The sequence below is a fragment of the Corvus cornix genome, chromosome 2, assembly GCF_000738735.6.
Source record: "Corvus cornix cornix isolate S_Up_H32 chromosome 2, ASM73873v5, whole genome shotgun sequence".
Lineage (NCBI taxonomy): Eukaryota > Metazoa > Chordata > Aves > Passeriformes > Corvidae > Corvus > Corvus cornix.
The window spans coordinates 149,499,548-149,517,250 of record NC_046333.1 but is presented as its reverse complement, the minus strand read 5'-3'; the positions used below and the strand labels follow the sequence as shown (position 1 = coordinate 149,517,250).

General features: G+C 40.6%; 1 protein-coding gene across 7 annotated transcripts in view; it reads left to right on the top strand.

Moving 5' to 3' along the window:
- COL22A1 (collagen type XXII alpha 1 chain) overlaps window positions 1-17,703 on the top strand; it is a 227,291-nt gene that overhangs the window by 146,741 nt on the left and 62,847 nt on the right. For all 7 annotated transcript variants that reach the window (XR_005601553.1, XR_005601552.1, XR_005601554.1 and 4 more), the window contains exons 25-32: window positions 8,501-8,554; window positions 8,911-8,964; window positions 9,965-10,018; window positions 11,188-11,241; window positions 11,639-11,674; window positions 13,913-13,975; window positions 15,324-15,377; window positions 16,539-16,580. Coding sequence is in view for 4 of the 7 variants with exons in the window: in XM_039549899.1 (XP_039405833.1) it covers window positions 8,501-8,554; window positions 8,911-8,964; window positions 9,965-10,018; window positions 11,188-11,241; window positions 11,639-11,674; window positions 13,913-13,975; window positions 15,324-15,377; window positions 16,539-16,580 (411 nt within the window). In the remaining 3 variants the exon portion in view is untranslated. The remainder of the gene's footprint in view (window positions 1-8,500; window positions 8,555-8,910; window positions 8,965-9,964; window positions 10,019-11,187; window positions 11,242-11,638; window positions 11,675-13,912; window positions 13,976-15,323; window positions 15,378-16,538; window positions 16,581-17,703) is intronic.

Below are 17,703 nucleotides of genomic sequence, written 5' to 3'. Positions count from 1 at the left end.
TTGTGTTTTATTTTTCTTAGATTGATTGGTTGTTGGTTTTTTTTGTTTGTTTGTTTGTTTTTTCCCCTTCATTTTGAAGGAAGATTTTTATCCATGTATGATTTTTAAGATACCTGACAGTATCCATCCAAACAATGTCACACTTTCTCAGCTCGGGTTCCCTGCAAATTAAACATATATATGCATGTGTTAGCAATTTTATAAATGCATCTGAGAAAATTGCTGACATAGGATTAAGTAATTTTCCTTTTTGCACAAGCTAAATAATGTTAGCAAATTTTATGTTAATTAAAACCACACAAAATTCTAGCCCCATCAAGGGATGCTGAAATTGACTCTTCCTCCAAGCTAACTGCACGAAAGGTAAAATATTGTTCCTATTCCTGCAGTGGCACTCTGTTCTGGACATATTACTGCAGATTTCCATATTTCTCTTTAAAGAAAATGCTTACATTCACTTTGTGACAAAACTACTTTTATGCTTAAGAGCACTTTTGGTGGCATTAGATTTTTAAAGCATTTTATCAGCAATTTTTTTTTTTTTTTCTTAATTAGACTATACCCCAAAAATGCCCAGGAAGAAAAGTGGTTTCCTTATACTGTAGTTACATGGATATTCATTCGAGTTATGTATGGAAACCTATGTCAGCTGTTCTGTGCTGACCCCATGGTGTTGAGGGCCAACTGATTTGAGTTGGCTGCACATAAACTAGATTAGGACATGAAAATAATCTCCCTTTCCTCTGCAATTTTAACTTTGTCTGATTTTGTTTTCTGACCTGATTCCCCACATTGATACCTGTATGGACAAAAGGACAGGGTTGATATAGGAGCTTTAGAAGGCTCATTGTTGCTGAAGGCACAGGAAATATCTTCTGAAGTTATTATTGGGCTTTGTCAAGAAAAATTGTTGCTGTCATGCTCAGTCCAACTGAGAAGCCACAGAAGATCAGGTAGCTGTGCAAGGGAACTGACTTAAGGGCTACTCTTTGGGGTCCCTTCCAGCTCGGGATATTCTGTCATTCTATGATCCCGTGATGAACTGCAGTTGAGATGAGTCAGTCCAACTCTCAAGGACCATTCGAGAGGTAATTTAAGTGTCAGACCCTGAAGCAGAATCTCAGAGGCAACTTCCCTGCTAGTCTGAGGATGTTTTTTGACAATAGAGTAGCCTTACCTTTGTCTCTCTTTGCACAAACCGACTCAAACCAAATTAGAATATAAAAATATTTTTAAATATTTATTTTTCCTTCCAAATCAGCTGTGGTGGTGAACCTGTCCATGTGCTTATTTGCTCCATGTTGTCTGGTCAGCACCCCCAAAAAGAGCATTTATATTCCAATGACCTTTAGAAATGGTTCATCTTGCAACATCATTAAGCCATGGAATAGAAACTCTGGATATTTTTTCCCTTTTGGACTTGAACAATTTTCTGGCAGCAAGGACAGAGACACCTGCACTTATAATGTGTTTATATTGTTATTATTTATTTGTACTATTTTAGTGTCCAGGAACCTTAATCATTGGCCCAACTTCTATTGCAGTAGGATGTTCAAATGCAGACTGAAAAATGGGCATTTCTGTAAAGAACTTTCAGCTGAAATAGTTGGCTCAGGCACTCTGAGCTGTATCTCTGAATTACCAAGGTTGGGGTTTAGCTCCAAATGCAAGCACTTTTTTGGGTGAAGAATGGGGATGCAGGTGCCTGCTCCTCTTGATGGAGATCCAGTTAATATCATCAGTGGAGCCTGAAGCTCTCTTAAGACAGGCACCTACAAATGTGCCACTGAGCCACTGTCAAGGCTCCCCGAGCTGAGTGGGTACTTGCTGGCCACCTGTAAGACAGCAAAACACATCAAAAGTCTTTGAGATTTAAACAAAAATGCCATACCTAAGCCTTGCAATACCTCTGGGCTGTTACTGAGGCTTGCCTTATGCTAGATAACCTGGTGGTGTAAGAAAGACCTGAGAGGAAGACCAGTACAAGCTGTACCTATTATGGTCTTGGTTGGCAGTGATTTAATTAGTATAGACTTGTCTGTAGGGTGTGAGCTCAAGCCCAGGTTTTTTTAAGTAATTCAGGAAATAAATGATCTCCTCTGAAACATACAGTGTCCTTAATGTCCTTTTTATAATGCAAGTTAAAACTGCAAAATGTAAGAAAAGGATGTGGGTCCCAGCTTCAAAGCTCAGATTGAATTCAAACTTTGCCAGTGCTGTTTGGAATTGGAAGATATTGCTCAGAACTATCTTTAATAAGATCTATACCTTTAAAGAAACTAAATTAAAACAGTCTTCACCTGTGAAGATTACTAATAGTGCTGAAACAGAAGACATTAAAGGAGGTTTTTTTTAGTTGTTTTTTCTCATTTGCTGCACTGACTCAGTAAACCAACTCCAAGCGAACACATAAGGAAATAAATCTTCCTCTGTAGACAAAAGATCATGTCCATAGCTTACGCCAAGTGATTAAATTAAGTAAACACTGCCTTTCACTGAAAGCAGGAAACTCTCCTAGAGAGACTGCTATGTACAAAGTCAACTTTATTCAGTACTTTTAAAGAGTTGCAAAGACAGTTCAGAGAATTTTTTGCTGACAGAACTTTTATTTTAAATTTAATGCTGGTACTCCAGTTTCAATGCCACCTGATGAAATGACTGGAGACTGGATCCATGTATGAATTATGGCACTGCCACTGATGCTGACTGTAGGACATGTATTGTAGACAAATGTTCAGATCTGTTGGCTCTTCAGGCTTTTGGTTTTTAGTGTGATCAGCAACAGCTTTTTTTATAAGTCCTCTTACCTTAATATTGATTTGTAAGGCAGGATTTAAGCAGAGAAAGAAACACAGTGCTCTAATGCAACCTTACAGAAAATAAGTCAGTAATATGTTCTGGTTTAGATTGGATATAAGGAAAATTTCTTCACTGAAAGGGTGGTCAAGCATTGGATCAGGCTGCCCAGGGAAGTGGTAGAATCACTGTCTCTCGAGCTATTTAAAAGAAGTGGCACTTAGAGATGTGGTTTGGTGGTTGCAGTGGCAGCCCTGGGTTGATGGTTGGACTCAAGGATCTTAGAGGTCTTTTCCAACCATAATGATTCTCTGATTGTATAATTCCAATTCACAGTAGTAGTGGCTGGGGTGAGAAATGAGAAGCAGATTTGAGGAGCTGATCCTGGAATCGACTCGGATGCAGTGGAGAAGTGGAGCAATGGAGTAGCAAAGGACATAGTGAGACACGTGGGCTGCTCCACAAAACTGGCTGCAACAGCTTCATTTCTTATGGGAAAGGAGATTAAATAAAGGGGAGACAGCACAAAGCCAACAGGAGGGGTCTGTGGGGTCTTTCTGAGAGGTGAAATTGTGGGGAATGTCTTTGGAGTGGAGACAAGAAGAGAGGGTGGAAGGGAAAGGGCTGTCAGTTCCTCATTTACTCATTTTGCTCTCATTTTGTCAGCAGACAGAATGCTCCTGCATGTCCCTTCTTCTTGTTCATAAATCTGGCACACTGCATTAACAGCCCAGACCAGAATCTGTTTTAATCTGGGTTAAGGGCTTATCTAAGCCTTTGCCATAGTGTAACAGAATCCAGACATTGGCATGGAATAATACACAGAAAATACATCTGTGCAGGCTTTGCCTTCAGATACCTGGGAAAGCCATCAGACTCCAGTTTTCACTGTGGAATGCCATTTGTTCACCACCCTCCAAGACTTAGTCATCCCTTCTTTCATGGAAAAGAGATTTAGGCCAAGAAGTCTACTGATGGAGTCACAGACAAAGGCTTCTGTTCCTTTTCAGAGCCTCCTGAGGGAGTGTACAACCTAAATCTTAATATCTGTGCCTTTCCCAGCCCATCTTCAAGCAAGGTACACACTGGAACAGGAGAACATCCTTTAGTGCATTCTTGAGGGCAGACACAGCTGTTTCTCCAGTATGAACAGTGTCAGATTTCTTTCCTGAACACTGTCACTGCATTACATTGTCTAAGGAATGGAGCTGGATGAAACACAATCCTGAAAAAATCCACCCCCCACAATGTTTTTAAAGATGTCCCATCACATAACACACATACCTCTACAAAGTATTTTGATTTTAGATTTTAATGAACATTTGAAATATTTTTGTTTCAAAACAACAGTTTGAAAATATTCTGGTCCAAATATTTTATTTAAAAAATCCGTGTTTTGCATTTTTTTTTCCCAAATGTGTTTGTGTAGATCTGTTTTAAAATCAAGTTTTCAAGTTTGTATCAGTTTTTGCTTCAACATGTACAAAGCATACATCAGAGTGTTTGCCAGCCAGAAAAAAAAATACATCCTGTGATTATTTTCTTCTGGTTCAGGGTTTCAACAGGACACCACTGTGGTCTGGATTTGGGATAAAGACTCTCATGTGCATAATTCATCAAATAATCTTTGAAAAATGTAGTTGTATAAATCAGGTGCTTTAATCTGGATTCGCTTAAAAATGGAAGCAAAGAAAACAGATGGTGTGAGATTCCTTGGGGTGAACATTACACACAGTCCTGCTGCTGTAGTTTTATAATGTTGGGTTTTTTAAAACTTTGATAGATTCTGTCATTTTGGCGAATTCTAATATTTGAAAAGAATATTACTTGCTCTGAATTACACTCAGAAGTCAGGAGAAGGGCTACAATAAGATACTGAAATACAAGTGAAACAGAACTTCTCTGCACAGTAGCAAAAGGGAGGGCTCTATGAAGGATATTTATGATGTATTTCTGCCATTTTATTTCACTTTGTCTCATCACTTGCTGTAGCCCAGGCTGCAGAAAGCAGGAAACCCAGTAGGACAGTCGATGTATTGGTGTGTGCAGTCAGCTGGAGCAGGCTGCCAGCACCCTGTGCATCACCAAGGGATACTGCTGGCCATCCCATAAAACTGTCCTTTCTGTGTCCATCTCAGAGAAGATTTTATCAGAACAGCTTTCCATTAGTATGTGTAGCATTTGTTGATGCAACACATGGTGAGTCTACCTGTAAACCAGTTTGGGCATGATATCCTGGGTAATTATCTCTTGGAGAATGATGAAATGGAATTATTAGTGGCAATTTAGGAAAAGGATCAGTGGTATTCCATTTCAGGACTTATGGTTGCATAAGGTTGGCCTTGAATATGGAAAGTCTATGAGAATAATTAGAAATTGTCTGGGATAGTGAGAAAACCAAGAGTAACTGGGTGTAGCAGGTTGGGTTTGTTCCCGGGCGGAAACACCAATTTAGTGTAGTGGTTTGGTCTAAAATACTCATTACTGTTTATCTTCTGTGAGATAAGAATTAGGAGAAATGCAAAGCAGGCACCAAACTTGAAAGAATATAAAGAAGTTTATTAGCGGACTTAAAACAGGGGGAAAAAAATTATACCACCTTCAGAACTGTCCTCCTCCCCCCACCTTCCTCCCTTCTCCCACTGACAATGTAAAAAAAGACAACCCTTAAGATGTTCAGTCTGTTTGCCACTGCCATAATAACCTTGTTCAGTCCATTTAGAAAGAGAAGTCTCTTCTTGCTCGTGCTATGAAAACAGTATCACAACGAGCCAGCCGCCCACTTCCAAATATTGTTCAGTCCATTTAGGAAGAGGAGTCTCTCTGCCCGCATGTGAGTCCCTTCCCCCGACTTGCAGCTTTTCCCACAACTGCTTTCGAGGGTCCACTCTTGAAGTTTTTTGGGGTACAATTTTAAGGTTGAGCCGTTCATAAACAAAACCAGAGGCCCTTCTCCTTCCCTGGGAGCAAAGGGTCTTCCTCATCTTCATCTTTAGGACTATCCCTGGGAGCATCTCTAGGGACTGAGGTTTTCTCCTTTCCCGTTTGGAGCAAAAGTCCTCATCTGGTTCATCTCTCCCTGTCCAAGCTTCTCATGAAATTACAGCTGCGTCAGCATCTGCCTATCTCAGTGCAGGTGCTTTTGCTTACGAGTTGAACACTCCACCCCCCATATCTTCATGAAATTACAACGGGATACTCTGATATATCATAGCTTCACAACAGAATTTCAGCTTTAAGCATCTCCTCTCTCTCTTCCCTCAGGTTTTCAGCTTGAGAGAGCTTGGGGGGGGGCGTCTGTCTATTCTTAAGTGTGGATCACAGAGGTGGTCACAACTTTAAGTGGCTTAAAGAATTGTCCATATTCAAACTGGCCAGCTGATAGGTTCTATCAGGTACCAGAGGAAGCTGTAAGCACCCCTTAGCAAGGACATCCCTTCTGGGACTATGCTTGCTAACCTATGACACTGGGAAAAAGAGTTGGGATGGGGAGTACATAATGCTTCCTATTTTACGGTTTATGCTGGTTGCTGTCAGATGCTGGAGTAAGACTGGTTTCAGATCAGACTGACCCCTGCCACTCTGTCACTGTGTGGTGGTAACTCACATCATACCTGGGATTGCATGGGCTGAGGCTGGGTCCTGACTGGGCTTTTTCACCTCCTGGTAGAAGTTCCCTGTTCTAGGGCCATGAGGGATGTGTGTTTCATGGTGGGAGACAGTTCACTTAATGACAGAGAGAGAACAAAATGAAATTATTAGGAAGGAACCACTGGAATTGTCAAGGAAAGCCTGCAGAGGTAAATATAGACATAGTCCAATCTGAATCAGTTTGTCGTTTTAATAAAGTTTTGCCTTCCTTCCTAGTTCTCCTCCCACTCTTCATGGAAGCCCCTTCTTGGAGCCCTTACTTTCTGCAGGGCCTCTCAGCAATGCCTTGTAGAGGTGGAGTAGGGCCAAGCAGAATTTCCATGTCCTCGGTGTTTGGGGCCGCTCCATCCAGCTGTGTCTGCACACAGTTCTGTCTGTGTGGGGTATTTGCTCCTGTGCTGGGCTTATTTGGACTATTGAGTCTTTTCCTTGAATAGTGAAGCCTTTTTAAGTGGAGGATGGTCTTGACCATGTGTCTCCTGATGGGTGTAAAATCTTTAACTGCAAGACCCAACCACAGGATTCCCCAGGAATTAAATCATCAGCATCAATGCATCCAAAGGCACATCTGTCTGGGGATGTTTTAGCCATGCTCACATTTGAGGCACTCTACGAGTGAGAGTGTTGTTGACAGGATAACTCCATGTCTGTTCTGAGTTGCAATGAGGCTAGTGCAGCTACAGGATCCTTTTCTGGTCTCTTTGCCCCATCTATTGGTGAGAGACTCTTAGCTGCTCCTGGCTGAATTTTGTGAGTAAGTTTCTATAAGATCACTTACCTGCCTTTTTTGCTAAACCATGCCCCAAACACCTCTTTTTCCTCACTTTTTTACGCCATTTTCTTCTCATCACCTACATTTTCAGTTAAACATAAATGCTAATATTGATCCATGACTCATAATACCTTAATATTGAATGGTGACAGGGAAAATGCTGTCTGGCCGTTTTCTGTCTTGTATCAGTTGCTCAGTTTCAAATCTTTACAGAGGGCTTGGGTGGGGTGGGGAGGTTTTTTGGTGGTTTTTTTTGTTTGTTTGTTTTTTTAAGTACAATTGCACCAGAACTCCTCTTATGCTGAAAACTGAGAATTAATGAGATTGTCATGTTAGAAAGACAGAAAGAGGCAGCCAGGGTAAAATTTCAGCTCAGTCATATATCCATTTCTCATGCTGTTTGCTCAGGTCCTGATCCAAAAAATACATGAACACATGTTTCATTCTGAGCTTAGGAGAAATCCTGTCTTGTCTACAGGGGAAGCTGGCAGTAACAAACATGCTTTGTATCTCAAGCAACATACTAAGATTTGTCAAGGCTGGAAACAAATTTCTCATAGGAAGCCAAATTTAACAATTTGCTCGATGCATAAAAATAAATCCCTCTGTAAATCGGGTGACTATTAAGAGAATATTTTCCCTAAGAGAAACAGCTGTTGCAGAGAGATGAGTAAGAATGTTAAGATATTTCCAACTGAATGTGTTCATCAAACTATGAATTCATGAGGATCTTTTACTACCTAGCAGGTTGATGTTGAGCAACAAAAGGGTGGCACATTTTGTTTTAAAACACCTGAGTCACTGCAGCGTTTCTCCATACTCTTGGATTCACTTTTTTACCTCCACCCTCCCAAAAAAAGCAAGCTCAAAGCATAAGCCTGTTCCATTAATTAGTTGCTTTCAGCAATCTTTTTGCAGAGGTAAATTATTCACTTTGAAACAACATGAATCAAAGTTAACTTCAACTGGATGCTCCAAGGAATCCTACTGGTCAAACTTCAGGTTACCACTGATGGCCTTCAACTGCTCCTTCTCTTGTAATGGAGTGCAGGATGGAGCTCCCCTCAGCAATGGCAGCAGTGGCTTAAGCAGAAGATCCTCTTCTGCCTGTGTTCGTGGCCCCTTGTCTTGGCATCTTGCACTTTTTGGGTAGAAGTTAAGAAAATAAAGCTCAGTGCTTTTGTCCATTTCCTACAGGGCTCCTATTACACAGGGAAGGACCTGAGGCTTTCAGCTGCTACCAGAGAATTTAATAAACTGGCTTTGCTTCCTCTCTTGCAGGGTCCTCCAGGGCCCCCTGGCATTGCTGGACCCCTGGGACCACCTGGACCACCGGTAAGAAAGCTCTGGGGTTTTTTGTTTTATATTGAGAAGAAAAAACAGGTGGGGAAAATTTTAGGTCATGGCTTTCAGAGGGAACAGAGTTAGGGCCTCTGGCAATGTGTGTTTTCTCTTACATTTTCTCACTGCAAAGCCACAGCTGGTCCTAGAGCACTGCTTCTCCCTGCTGAGCCTTGGAACCATGTTGGTGCTTCCTGGGAATAAGTCAATGTCTCCAGGGCTCCCCATGGCACTGACCTGACTGCAGTTGAAGGGAAAACTGCACTTCAGTTGAAAGCAGCAATCCCCAGTGAGATTCCTGCAAAGAACAGAAATACTGATTTATTTTTTCTTCTGGTTTCATTTCTCAGGGACTTCCAGGAGAGATTGGAGTTTCCGGTAAAACCGGACCACCTGGACCAGCTGTAAGTGTTGAGGAGCTGCTTCCCTCATCTCCGAGCTCTCCATTGTTTCAGATAGTTTAATTCTCAAGTCTGCTTTGTTTCCCACATCTTGTCTGCACACCAGGTTTTAACATGGGCTCCAATACTGTCACTTTTATTCCAGAAATTAATCTCTGATACCTTTTGTGAGTAAGAATTTTACCAGCTGCAGTCCCACTATTCTTAAGGAATTGGATCATATTATTTTCTTTATATGATACCTTTCAAAATTCCTTTTGCATTTTACACAATATTGTTTTTCCAAACCTGGAATTTCCTGAATCAGGCCAAATAACTCATGATTAAAATCTCAGATTTAGCAGAGCATAGCGATTTCTGTTGGGTCTTAAGTCATAAAAGTTGAATTATTAAATACTTAGTAGAGAAATGCCACCTACAGCCTGCAGGTTTTGGGGATTGACTGACACTTGGAAAAGGGAAGAAAACTTTTTCTCACCATTTAAAATGCATTACAGGAAGTAATTTTAATTCTTATCTTGCTGAACCACTATGTCACTATGTGCTATATAATTTAATTTTAGGAGTCTATGTACTGTATAACAAATTACCAATATTTAAAAGGAGAAATTGATGTAAAAGAAATTTTTTATAGCTACTGATAATAGGGACTTACATAGAATAAGTTAAAATGTAAGTAAGATACATAAAAAAATATTTAAAGATCCACAGTGTAGAAAAACTCTACACTGGAGTTTCTCTGTAACAATGCTGACATCCAGTGGTCATTCACTAAAACTGGGATACTGGAAAAAAAGGCAGAGCAAATACGTACAATGTGAGAATTTTTGTGCATTTTGAGACACAGTAGGGAAAAAAAATAAAAAAAAATGCATGAGGGGGTTCTTCTTTTCTTAAAATTAGGTGGGTGGCTAGAGGGTTGAAATGAACACACTTATGTTGAATTTGATGATAACAATTTAAAGAACCGGCACTTAACAGTTTATGATTTCCTCTTGTTTAGGGGCTGCCTGGCAAAGATGGACTCAATGGGCTTCCTGGGCTTCCAGGTCTAAAGGCAAGTGACACCACAGACACTAGGACTAAGCTGCCTACCTGGGCAGATCATTGGGGTGAGCAAGCAAGGGAAGCAGGAAAAACAGAGCTGGGCATTGCAAAAAATCTTTCAGGAAATCCAGTGACTCTGGCAAGTCAAGGCATGTATCCAAGGCACAATGAAGAAGAACAAAGAAGTGTAGCAGACTACAAAGGTGTTCCTTTCTTTCCTCCCTGAAGGGCTGGAAAGAAGAGATGCCATCCCCCTGAGCCTTCTCTAGGTCTGTGTGGCAGAAAGTTGGTTCTTCATTATTTTCTACTTCTTATATCCCATTTGAAAGCTTCTCCCAATGACAGATTGGAAAGGGGAGTTGTCTCCCCTGTTGTCTCTGCATTGGGAGAAGGGAGATAGGAAATTTAGAGATAGGAGACACTTGACTTGTCATCCCCCTGCAAATAAGGGTCAAAGAAATGTACCATGTTTTGACTACAAAGGCCAAACTAGGTTTTGGGGATGATGATGCTTATTAAATAAAACCGCTCTTAACCATCTGTTGCCTTGGATTGCATTGGCAGAGGTTTTCTTGCTTCTGATACTTGAGCCCACGTATAGCAGAGTCCCCAGCTCCCATTTACTGATGAATAAAAGAGAAGAATTTGGAGCCCATAACATATTTCCGATGTTAAATAAACTTTGGATTTTATCCACACTTCTGTGTAATACTTACTGTACTTCCCAGCTATGTAACCATATTTCAACCACTGCAGCCTCTGCTGTCCATACTGACACCACCCACCTTGGAACATCAGTTTTAAAGTATTTACATAATGGACCCAGTGACCAAGGCCCCAGCCCCAAAATTTTATGTTTTTTTTCAAACACTTTCTGACTTTCTAACCACATAGAGTTTGAAGAAACTGAATTGAGGTGTTGTTTTTCAGGTAATTCACTATGGGCATCTTTAATGTAGCAGTGATTGTGTTATTCCAGAAATTCTCCAGTAGAGTGCTGCAGATGTGATTGTAAATGGCACTTGAATGGAAAAACAGTCCAGGAAGCATATTCTCATATGACTCCATTTACACCCCCAAGCTGATCCTGAGGAGCTGAGTTAAAATATTCCTCACCATTGGCTGCAAACATACTGCACAAACACCAGTTTGTGTATTGACTTGTTGTGTTCCCTGCAGGGAGAACGAGGGGAAAAGGGTGAGGAAGGCTTTCCTGGAAAAGCTGGCCCTAAGGTAAGGGATTTTATTTCATAGTCTCCTGTATCCACTGAGTCAACCAAGGTATGATTTTGGAAGGTCTTATACTGAAGTCAGGAGAGTAAGATTCCTCTGAAGTTGGAGACATAAGGGGATGACCACATGGGGCTCACTGACTTTCATGGTGTTCCAAAATACCAACCCTTGTTTGATGTTCTTCTCTCAAGCCTAAGTGTGCAGGGAGATCTAACCTGGACCTTGCATTGGCTCCATGCAGTCTGCATTCCCAAGCCATCAAAAAGGCAAATTCAGAGCCTTATGGGACATAGGTAGAACAATATGGAGCAGTAGGGATCACATTTGCTAATGAGAAAATGTTCTTACCAAAGGCTCAAGTCCTTACAATGTTATAGATTTGCTTTTGTTTTTCCAGGGTGAACCTGGGAGCCGTGGCCAACCTGGTGAGCAGGTGAGCAGGAAGAATAGTCTTAACTGCAAGACCTATCTGTCAAAGCAGTATAAAGTGGTCACATGCAACAACAAAGCCATTTGCCAAAGATAAGAGCTGTGCATGTCATTTGCATCTGTGATTGAAGGTGCAAGAATTATATTGATGAGACTTATGGTTGATCTTAGAGGTCTTTTCCAACCTTAATGATTCTATGATTGATGGAATAAGGCTCCAAGTTTGAGGCACAAATTGAGGTTTATTGGGATAAGGCACTTATTAAATTAATAATTGTGAGTCTGGACTGTACTGCTGCTACTCCAAAAGTCTTTATAATCTTATAATCTACCTGATAGGTGTCACTCAATTCCCAGGAAAGTATCCTTACCTGGCATCCCAGGTAAGGGGAAATCACCGTGGCATGGGCAAATGATTCCTCAGGAGTGTTTGCATCAGGCTCCAAGGGAGGAGTGGTTTCTGTGCCCTTCCTTGGTGTCCTTTCACTGTAGCTGAGCAAACAAACTACCAGGCCTGAAGTTTCCAGGCAGGCTTGGTCCAAGTGCAATGAAAGGCCAGGCCCTGACCAGAGCACTGTCCCTTGGTCTGAATCATCTCCCCACAGAGGGCTGTTTTGAATTTTAACACCACCTTCCAAAACACTTGCCCCTCTCCACAATGCGATGGTCTCCACATGTTTCATAAATGCTGTTTCCTGTTGTAAGTTGAATAGTGTTGTCCCTGAGAGGGCTTCATTTCGTATATCCTCTGAATTGTGACAGTAAGTTGCTAATAGCAAGGTGTGTGAATGCTGTTTCTTCAGTCAGTTGAACACCACCCTCCAGACACCCTTCTATACTACGTTTCAGTGATTACTGATGAGAATGTCATGTTGGCCTGTGTCAGATAATTTACTAAGGTCAAGATACATCACACAAATGCTTCCTTCTTGTCTGCTTAGTTTTCGTGTCAAGGGAAGGAACTGGATGGGTTTGATATGATTAGTTTTTAACAAATCCACATTGGCTGTTTTGTATTATCTTTCTGTCCTTGACCTCATACAAACTCACTGATGTTTTGCTTCAGGACTTTTTCAGAGGCCAAATTTACACCATGTTTTTATTTTCCCTCCAAATTCTCCTTTTTCTTCTTCAATGTTAGGCGGGCGCTCTGATCTCTGAATTTCTGAAATCACTGTCATTTCCATCCCTGGAAGTGTCCAAGGCCAGACTGGATGTGTTGTTGAGCAACCTGGTCTAGGAGAAGATGTCCCTGCCCAAGGCAGGGGGCTGGAACTAGAGGATCTTTAGGGTCCCTTCCAACCCAGACCATTCTATGATTCCCTTATAGCCAGGATCCCACAGTGGCTCTGAGAAAGCACCACTCCATCTGTCACCAAATGCCACTTTCTTTAAAATTCTCCCAACATCACCCTGATGTTCTTAATCATCCTCAGTTACCACAGCATCTTGTTCTTCACCTGATTTTGTCTACAGACTCATTGTACCTCTACAATGATAATCTTTTGTTCTCCCTATACTTAAGATAATCTCTTTAAAGATGGGATTACCTTTTCTTTGTTCAGTATTTGTACAAGACTTAGTGAATTTGGGTCCTGTCCATGACTGACCCCCTTTGTGATACTGCACTATGAATTCAGATAGAAAAGAATTATAAATAGGAAACCACATGGTTATTTTCAGATGACAAGCTGGGTCAACTGGGAGCTAAATTTGAGAGTACTTGATAAATTTAGGAGAAACCACATGACACAGAGATCATAGTTACTCCAATAACAAGTCTTATAAAGCAGAAACTCAAAGGTAATGTTCAAATAGAAATAAATCCAAATGTGCAATATTTCACTCAGAAAACGCTAGATCTGTTCATCAAGTGACATCTGTACTGTTCAGATTAATACTCTGCAGTTTTTTTCATTTCCAGACTACACCAGATCATTAAAGATGAAAATAAAAGTCACATTTTATTTCTTTATCTGCTTTTATTTTCTTGCTTGGTCCTGCTACAGAGCAGCATGAAGAAAATATGTCCTAAATTCTGTGGCATCAATTAACAGGAAAAAAATGGAGAAGTCTTAACTGCTGGTTTAAGTAATGGTTTAAAAAACCTAAGAAATTATTTGATAATCAAACTGATCTCATTCTCTCTCACCAAAATACATCTACAATCAATCCCATGAGAAAACTCAGGCAGGGTCTGTCTTACAGAATTCAGATTTCACACACTTTGTCTTATTTTCAGGGCGAAGCAGGTTTTCCTGGCCCTAGGGGCTTACCGGGACTGAGAGGAGAAAAAGGAGACCGGGTGAGTGACTTTGAGCCACAAATTCATCTTTTTTTGTGGCTGTTTAGCATCAGGTGGACTTATCTTGAGTGTCCCTATGTGATGTTCTCCCTTGGTGTGATGGCTGTGGTGAGCAGCTGATTGGCAACCAGCAAGGTTACCAAGTACCCAAAAAGGTATTCCCTGCCTATTGACTGTTCCTAATTGCAACAGAGGTGTTAATGAATGGTGTCTATCCTAAATGCAGATGGTTGTGACTGATGCCATGCTGCTTGTGAGGCAGTAGAGGAGGTAAAATAATTCACTTTTAGAATTATTTGCCTGATTTAAGGACTTGAAAAAATTCTTGATAACAACAACAGCATAAAAACAAATCCCCCCTGTCACTGAGCCATGGAAAAGGCTTCAGATGGCTGAATTATTTTCTGATGGCTTAACTTCCGCCCAGGTCCTGGTGTCTACTGATTCCTCTGGGTAGCTGCAGAACTCTGGAGACATCTTCATACCAGGAAATGTTTGGATCAGGGGCCTGACAGTAAATTTAGCCATGTAAATGTGGTCTGTAATCCTCATAATTGACTACATGCTTGAATGTGATCAAGAAGGATCTAAAATCACCTGAGGTTTTTTCCATGCAGTTTGCTCCATTATATGTCTTGTAGAGCATAGGATGGAGAATATATTCTATTGAAAGTGTTTGAGGCAAGGCTGGATGGAGCTCTGAACAACCCTGGTCTAGAGGAAATTGTCCCTGCCCATGGCAGGGGGTTGGAACTAAATGGTCTTTAAGGTCCCTTCTGACCCAAACCATTCTATGATTCTGTGATTTTCTCTGTAAATAAAATCATAGAAATGTCAGGTAATTCCATTCTGGATGCAGGATAAATAGACTTTGTGTCTGTACTTTGAGGAGAATCACATCATCTTTGTTAAGCATCTCACATTCAGAAGGCCACGTTACCTGGGCAAAATAAAGAAGTAGTCATCAGGGGATGGGTGATTCAGAAATCTCTTATATAAACAAAACATTGTTATAAATATCCACTTTGGCTCTTAACTGCTGTTCTGCTGCCTCTCTTTTCCAACTGGGAAAAAAAATCTGTTTTTTATAATTCCATCAGGCAGTTAAGATCTTCTATAAGCAAGTTATTTTAGGATTGTTTCATTCCTTTCTGGGAACTCAATTGATATTCATTGGTTTTGAAAATATAGTGTATTTTTGAAGCCATCTTCAAAATGTTACATTTTTAATTGCTTTCTCTACATCTTAGAAGACAGGTTAGATAACTGAAAGTGTAAAATATTTTAGTGAGACTGATGCATTCAAATCAAAATGTGCATATTTCTTGCTTCCTTTCCCTGCTTTTAGGGAGAAAAAGGAAGAGATGGTCTCCCAGCAATGAAAGGTGAAAGAGGAGAAAAGGTAAGTCATGAAAAGACTGTGATCTTCCTTAGATGAGAGAGGAAAACAGACAAAAGGGCAGAGACAAGTGATAGAGGAGGCTATCTGAGGAAGATTAGAAAATTTGGAAGACTTTTAGCTGAACTTTACAGAGAAGCAGCAGAAATAGCTATGTGTGGGATGGAGACAATCATGTATTGAGCAATGAAATCTGATGAAATTAAGGATAAATTCATTAATTCAAGGAGAATTTTCTTTAGTTTATAACTGTCTGATATAAATGAGCCTGGAATTAAAATCTAAAAAGTTTTCTGTGCCTGTCTGGGGGATAGAACAATAATTAAGGAACAGTCTGGGCTTCTGCCATCACAACACCATTAATTTTAGTGAGAGTGAGAGAAGTAGACAAAGGTAATGTCCACCAAAATTTACATTCAACTCTTGTGAACATGGAGGTGAAGAAGCACTGACCTTGCAGATGCTTGTGGGTGTATAGTGGAAAACTGCCTTCATTACAGTGGCAGTAGCATTCAGGATGTGGGTTCTTCCATCAGTCCTCAGTTTATCAGTGACTTTTACCATCTGTGGAGGTGGGAATTCTTTCATGGGTGGTCCACTGACATGAGTGAGGCACCTGAATGTCCTGTACTTGGGAGGTTAACAAGTGGTGTTTGTAGTTCTTGGCTTTCGAGTGTCAGGGGACAGATGTTTGTGGAGCATAGCCCACAGGAAGGTAATCCAGTGCTCAGGAGATCCTCCAGCAACGGTATAGTTTTAACTCAAAATTTGGGAGAGAAATGTATTTAGAAGCTTAAATATTTGATGAAAAACATGGGATTTATCAATGAAAGATGTTCAGCTAAAACATTATTTTCAATCAAGAATTCTGATCAACTGTAAAGAGCCAATTAAACTCTATATCCTAAACTGAATGGGACAACTTTAGAAATTCATTGACCTGTGAAGTCAGGTCAACGATAAAATCATAGGGGGATGAAGAAAACAGAGTGAGAATCCTGCATGCAACAAAGCAAGGACAGCAAAAATTCTGTCCCGAAGTGTCACTGAGCTGGGGGGTTAGGTTACATCTCATCTGGTAATGCTGCATCTTCTAAATTATAATGTTGAGTTTTATTTGGGAATCTTTTTATGTAATTATTTACATTATTTTCCTCTCTCCAGGGTGACACAGGTTCCCCTGGACCACCAGGCTTACCTGGAACAGTAAGTAAGACTGTTTGGTGCTGTAACAATATTCAAGGCATCATTGCACTTTCTCCACATAAGTTCGTCAGAAACAAATATTTTCAAGTTTAAGGTTTCTTACTTCTCTGCAGAAACTTTAGGACCCATTTACTCTGAGATTATTTCGTTTCGTTTCAGAGAAGCAATATCAAGGTGTATTTGGGTGGGTTGTTTTTGTTTTGGGGTTTTGTTTGTTTGTTTGTTTGTTTTTTTTTGTTTTTTGGTGAGGTTGTTCCTTCCTCTGCCTCTTTGCAACAACAGACCAAGAATACATATATTTATTGTTTTCAAAAAGAAGATTCAATGTTACTTTGGGGACCCTGAGTATAATTACAATGAAGTTCACTGGTGATAAAATCAGCGCCCACTGAATGTAAATACACAAACTTCTGAGTTCCCTCCAAGAAAACTTGAGTAAGCAGCTTGGAATAAGCACCATCATTGCAACTGGAGGACTGATGCCAGTCACAGATCCTCCAAGACATGGCACATATCCTCTCATCAGCTCTGCTCACCACAGCTGGATACAAGCTACCACATTCACAGATTATGGAGAAAATTTGAATCAAGGTCTGTTGTTGAAAATAAGTGCCTAAAGACGTCCATGCAGCAATGGAGAAGGTGGTAAAATTTATTCCATGCCATTCACTGGGCCTAAATCTATGCCACAGGCTCCTTCATGGTGCTTTGTGTAGACAGACTCCACATGTATCAGACAAGAATGACCCAGTCACAACACCAAGGATGAATCTGTGTTAATAAAGGCAGAGAAGGCAGCTCACAAACACAGTACAACATGGCTGGACATGGAGAAGATGTGCCTGACTGCTCAAGCTTCCTGTGTTTGTAGGAAGAAATAATTTCTCTGTGTTGTGGTTTAGGAATTTTATTCCCCAATTTAGCACCCCTGACCCCCCAAGACTCCAAAACCACCCTCTGGTCACTCACTTCCTTCCTCTTCCACTTGTGTGTGGCTAGAGGGGAGAACTTGGGCCACAAAAGGAAAAGATTGCAGGTTGAGATAAGAACAATTTATGCAAACAACAATAAGAAAATGAACAGTAACAGCAACAATATTAATAACAAAAGTGGACAAAAGAGA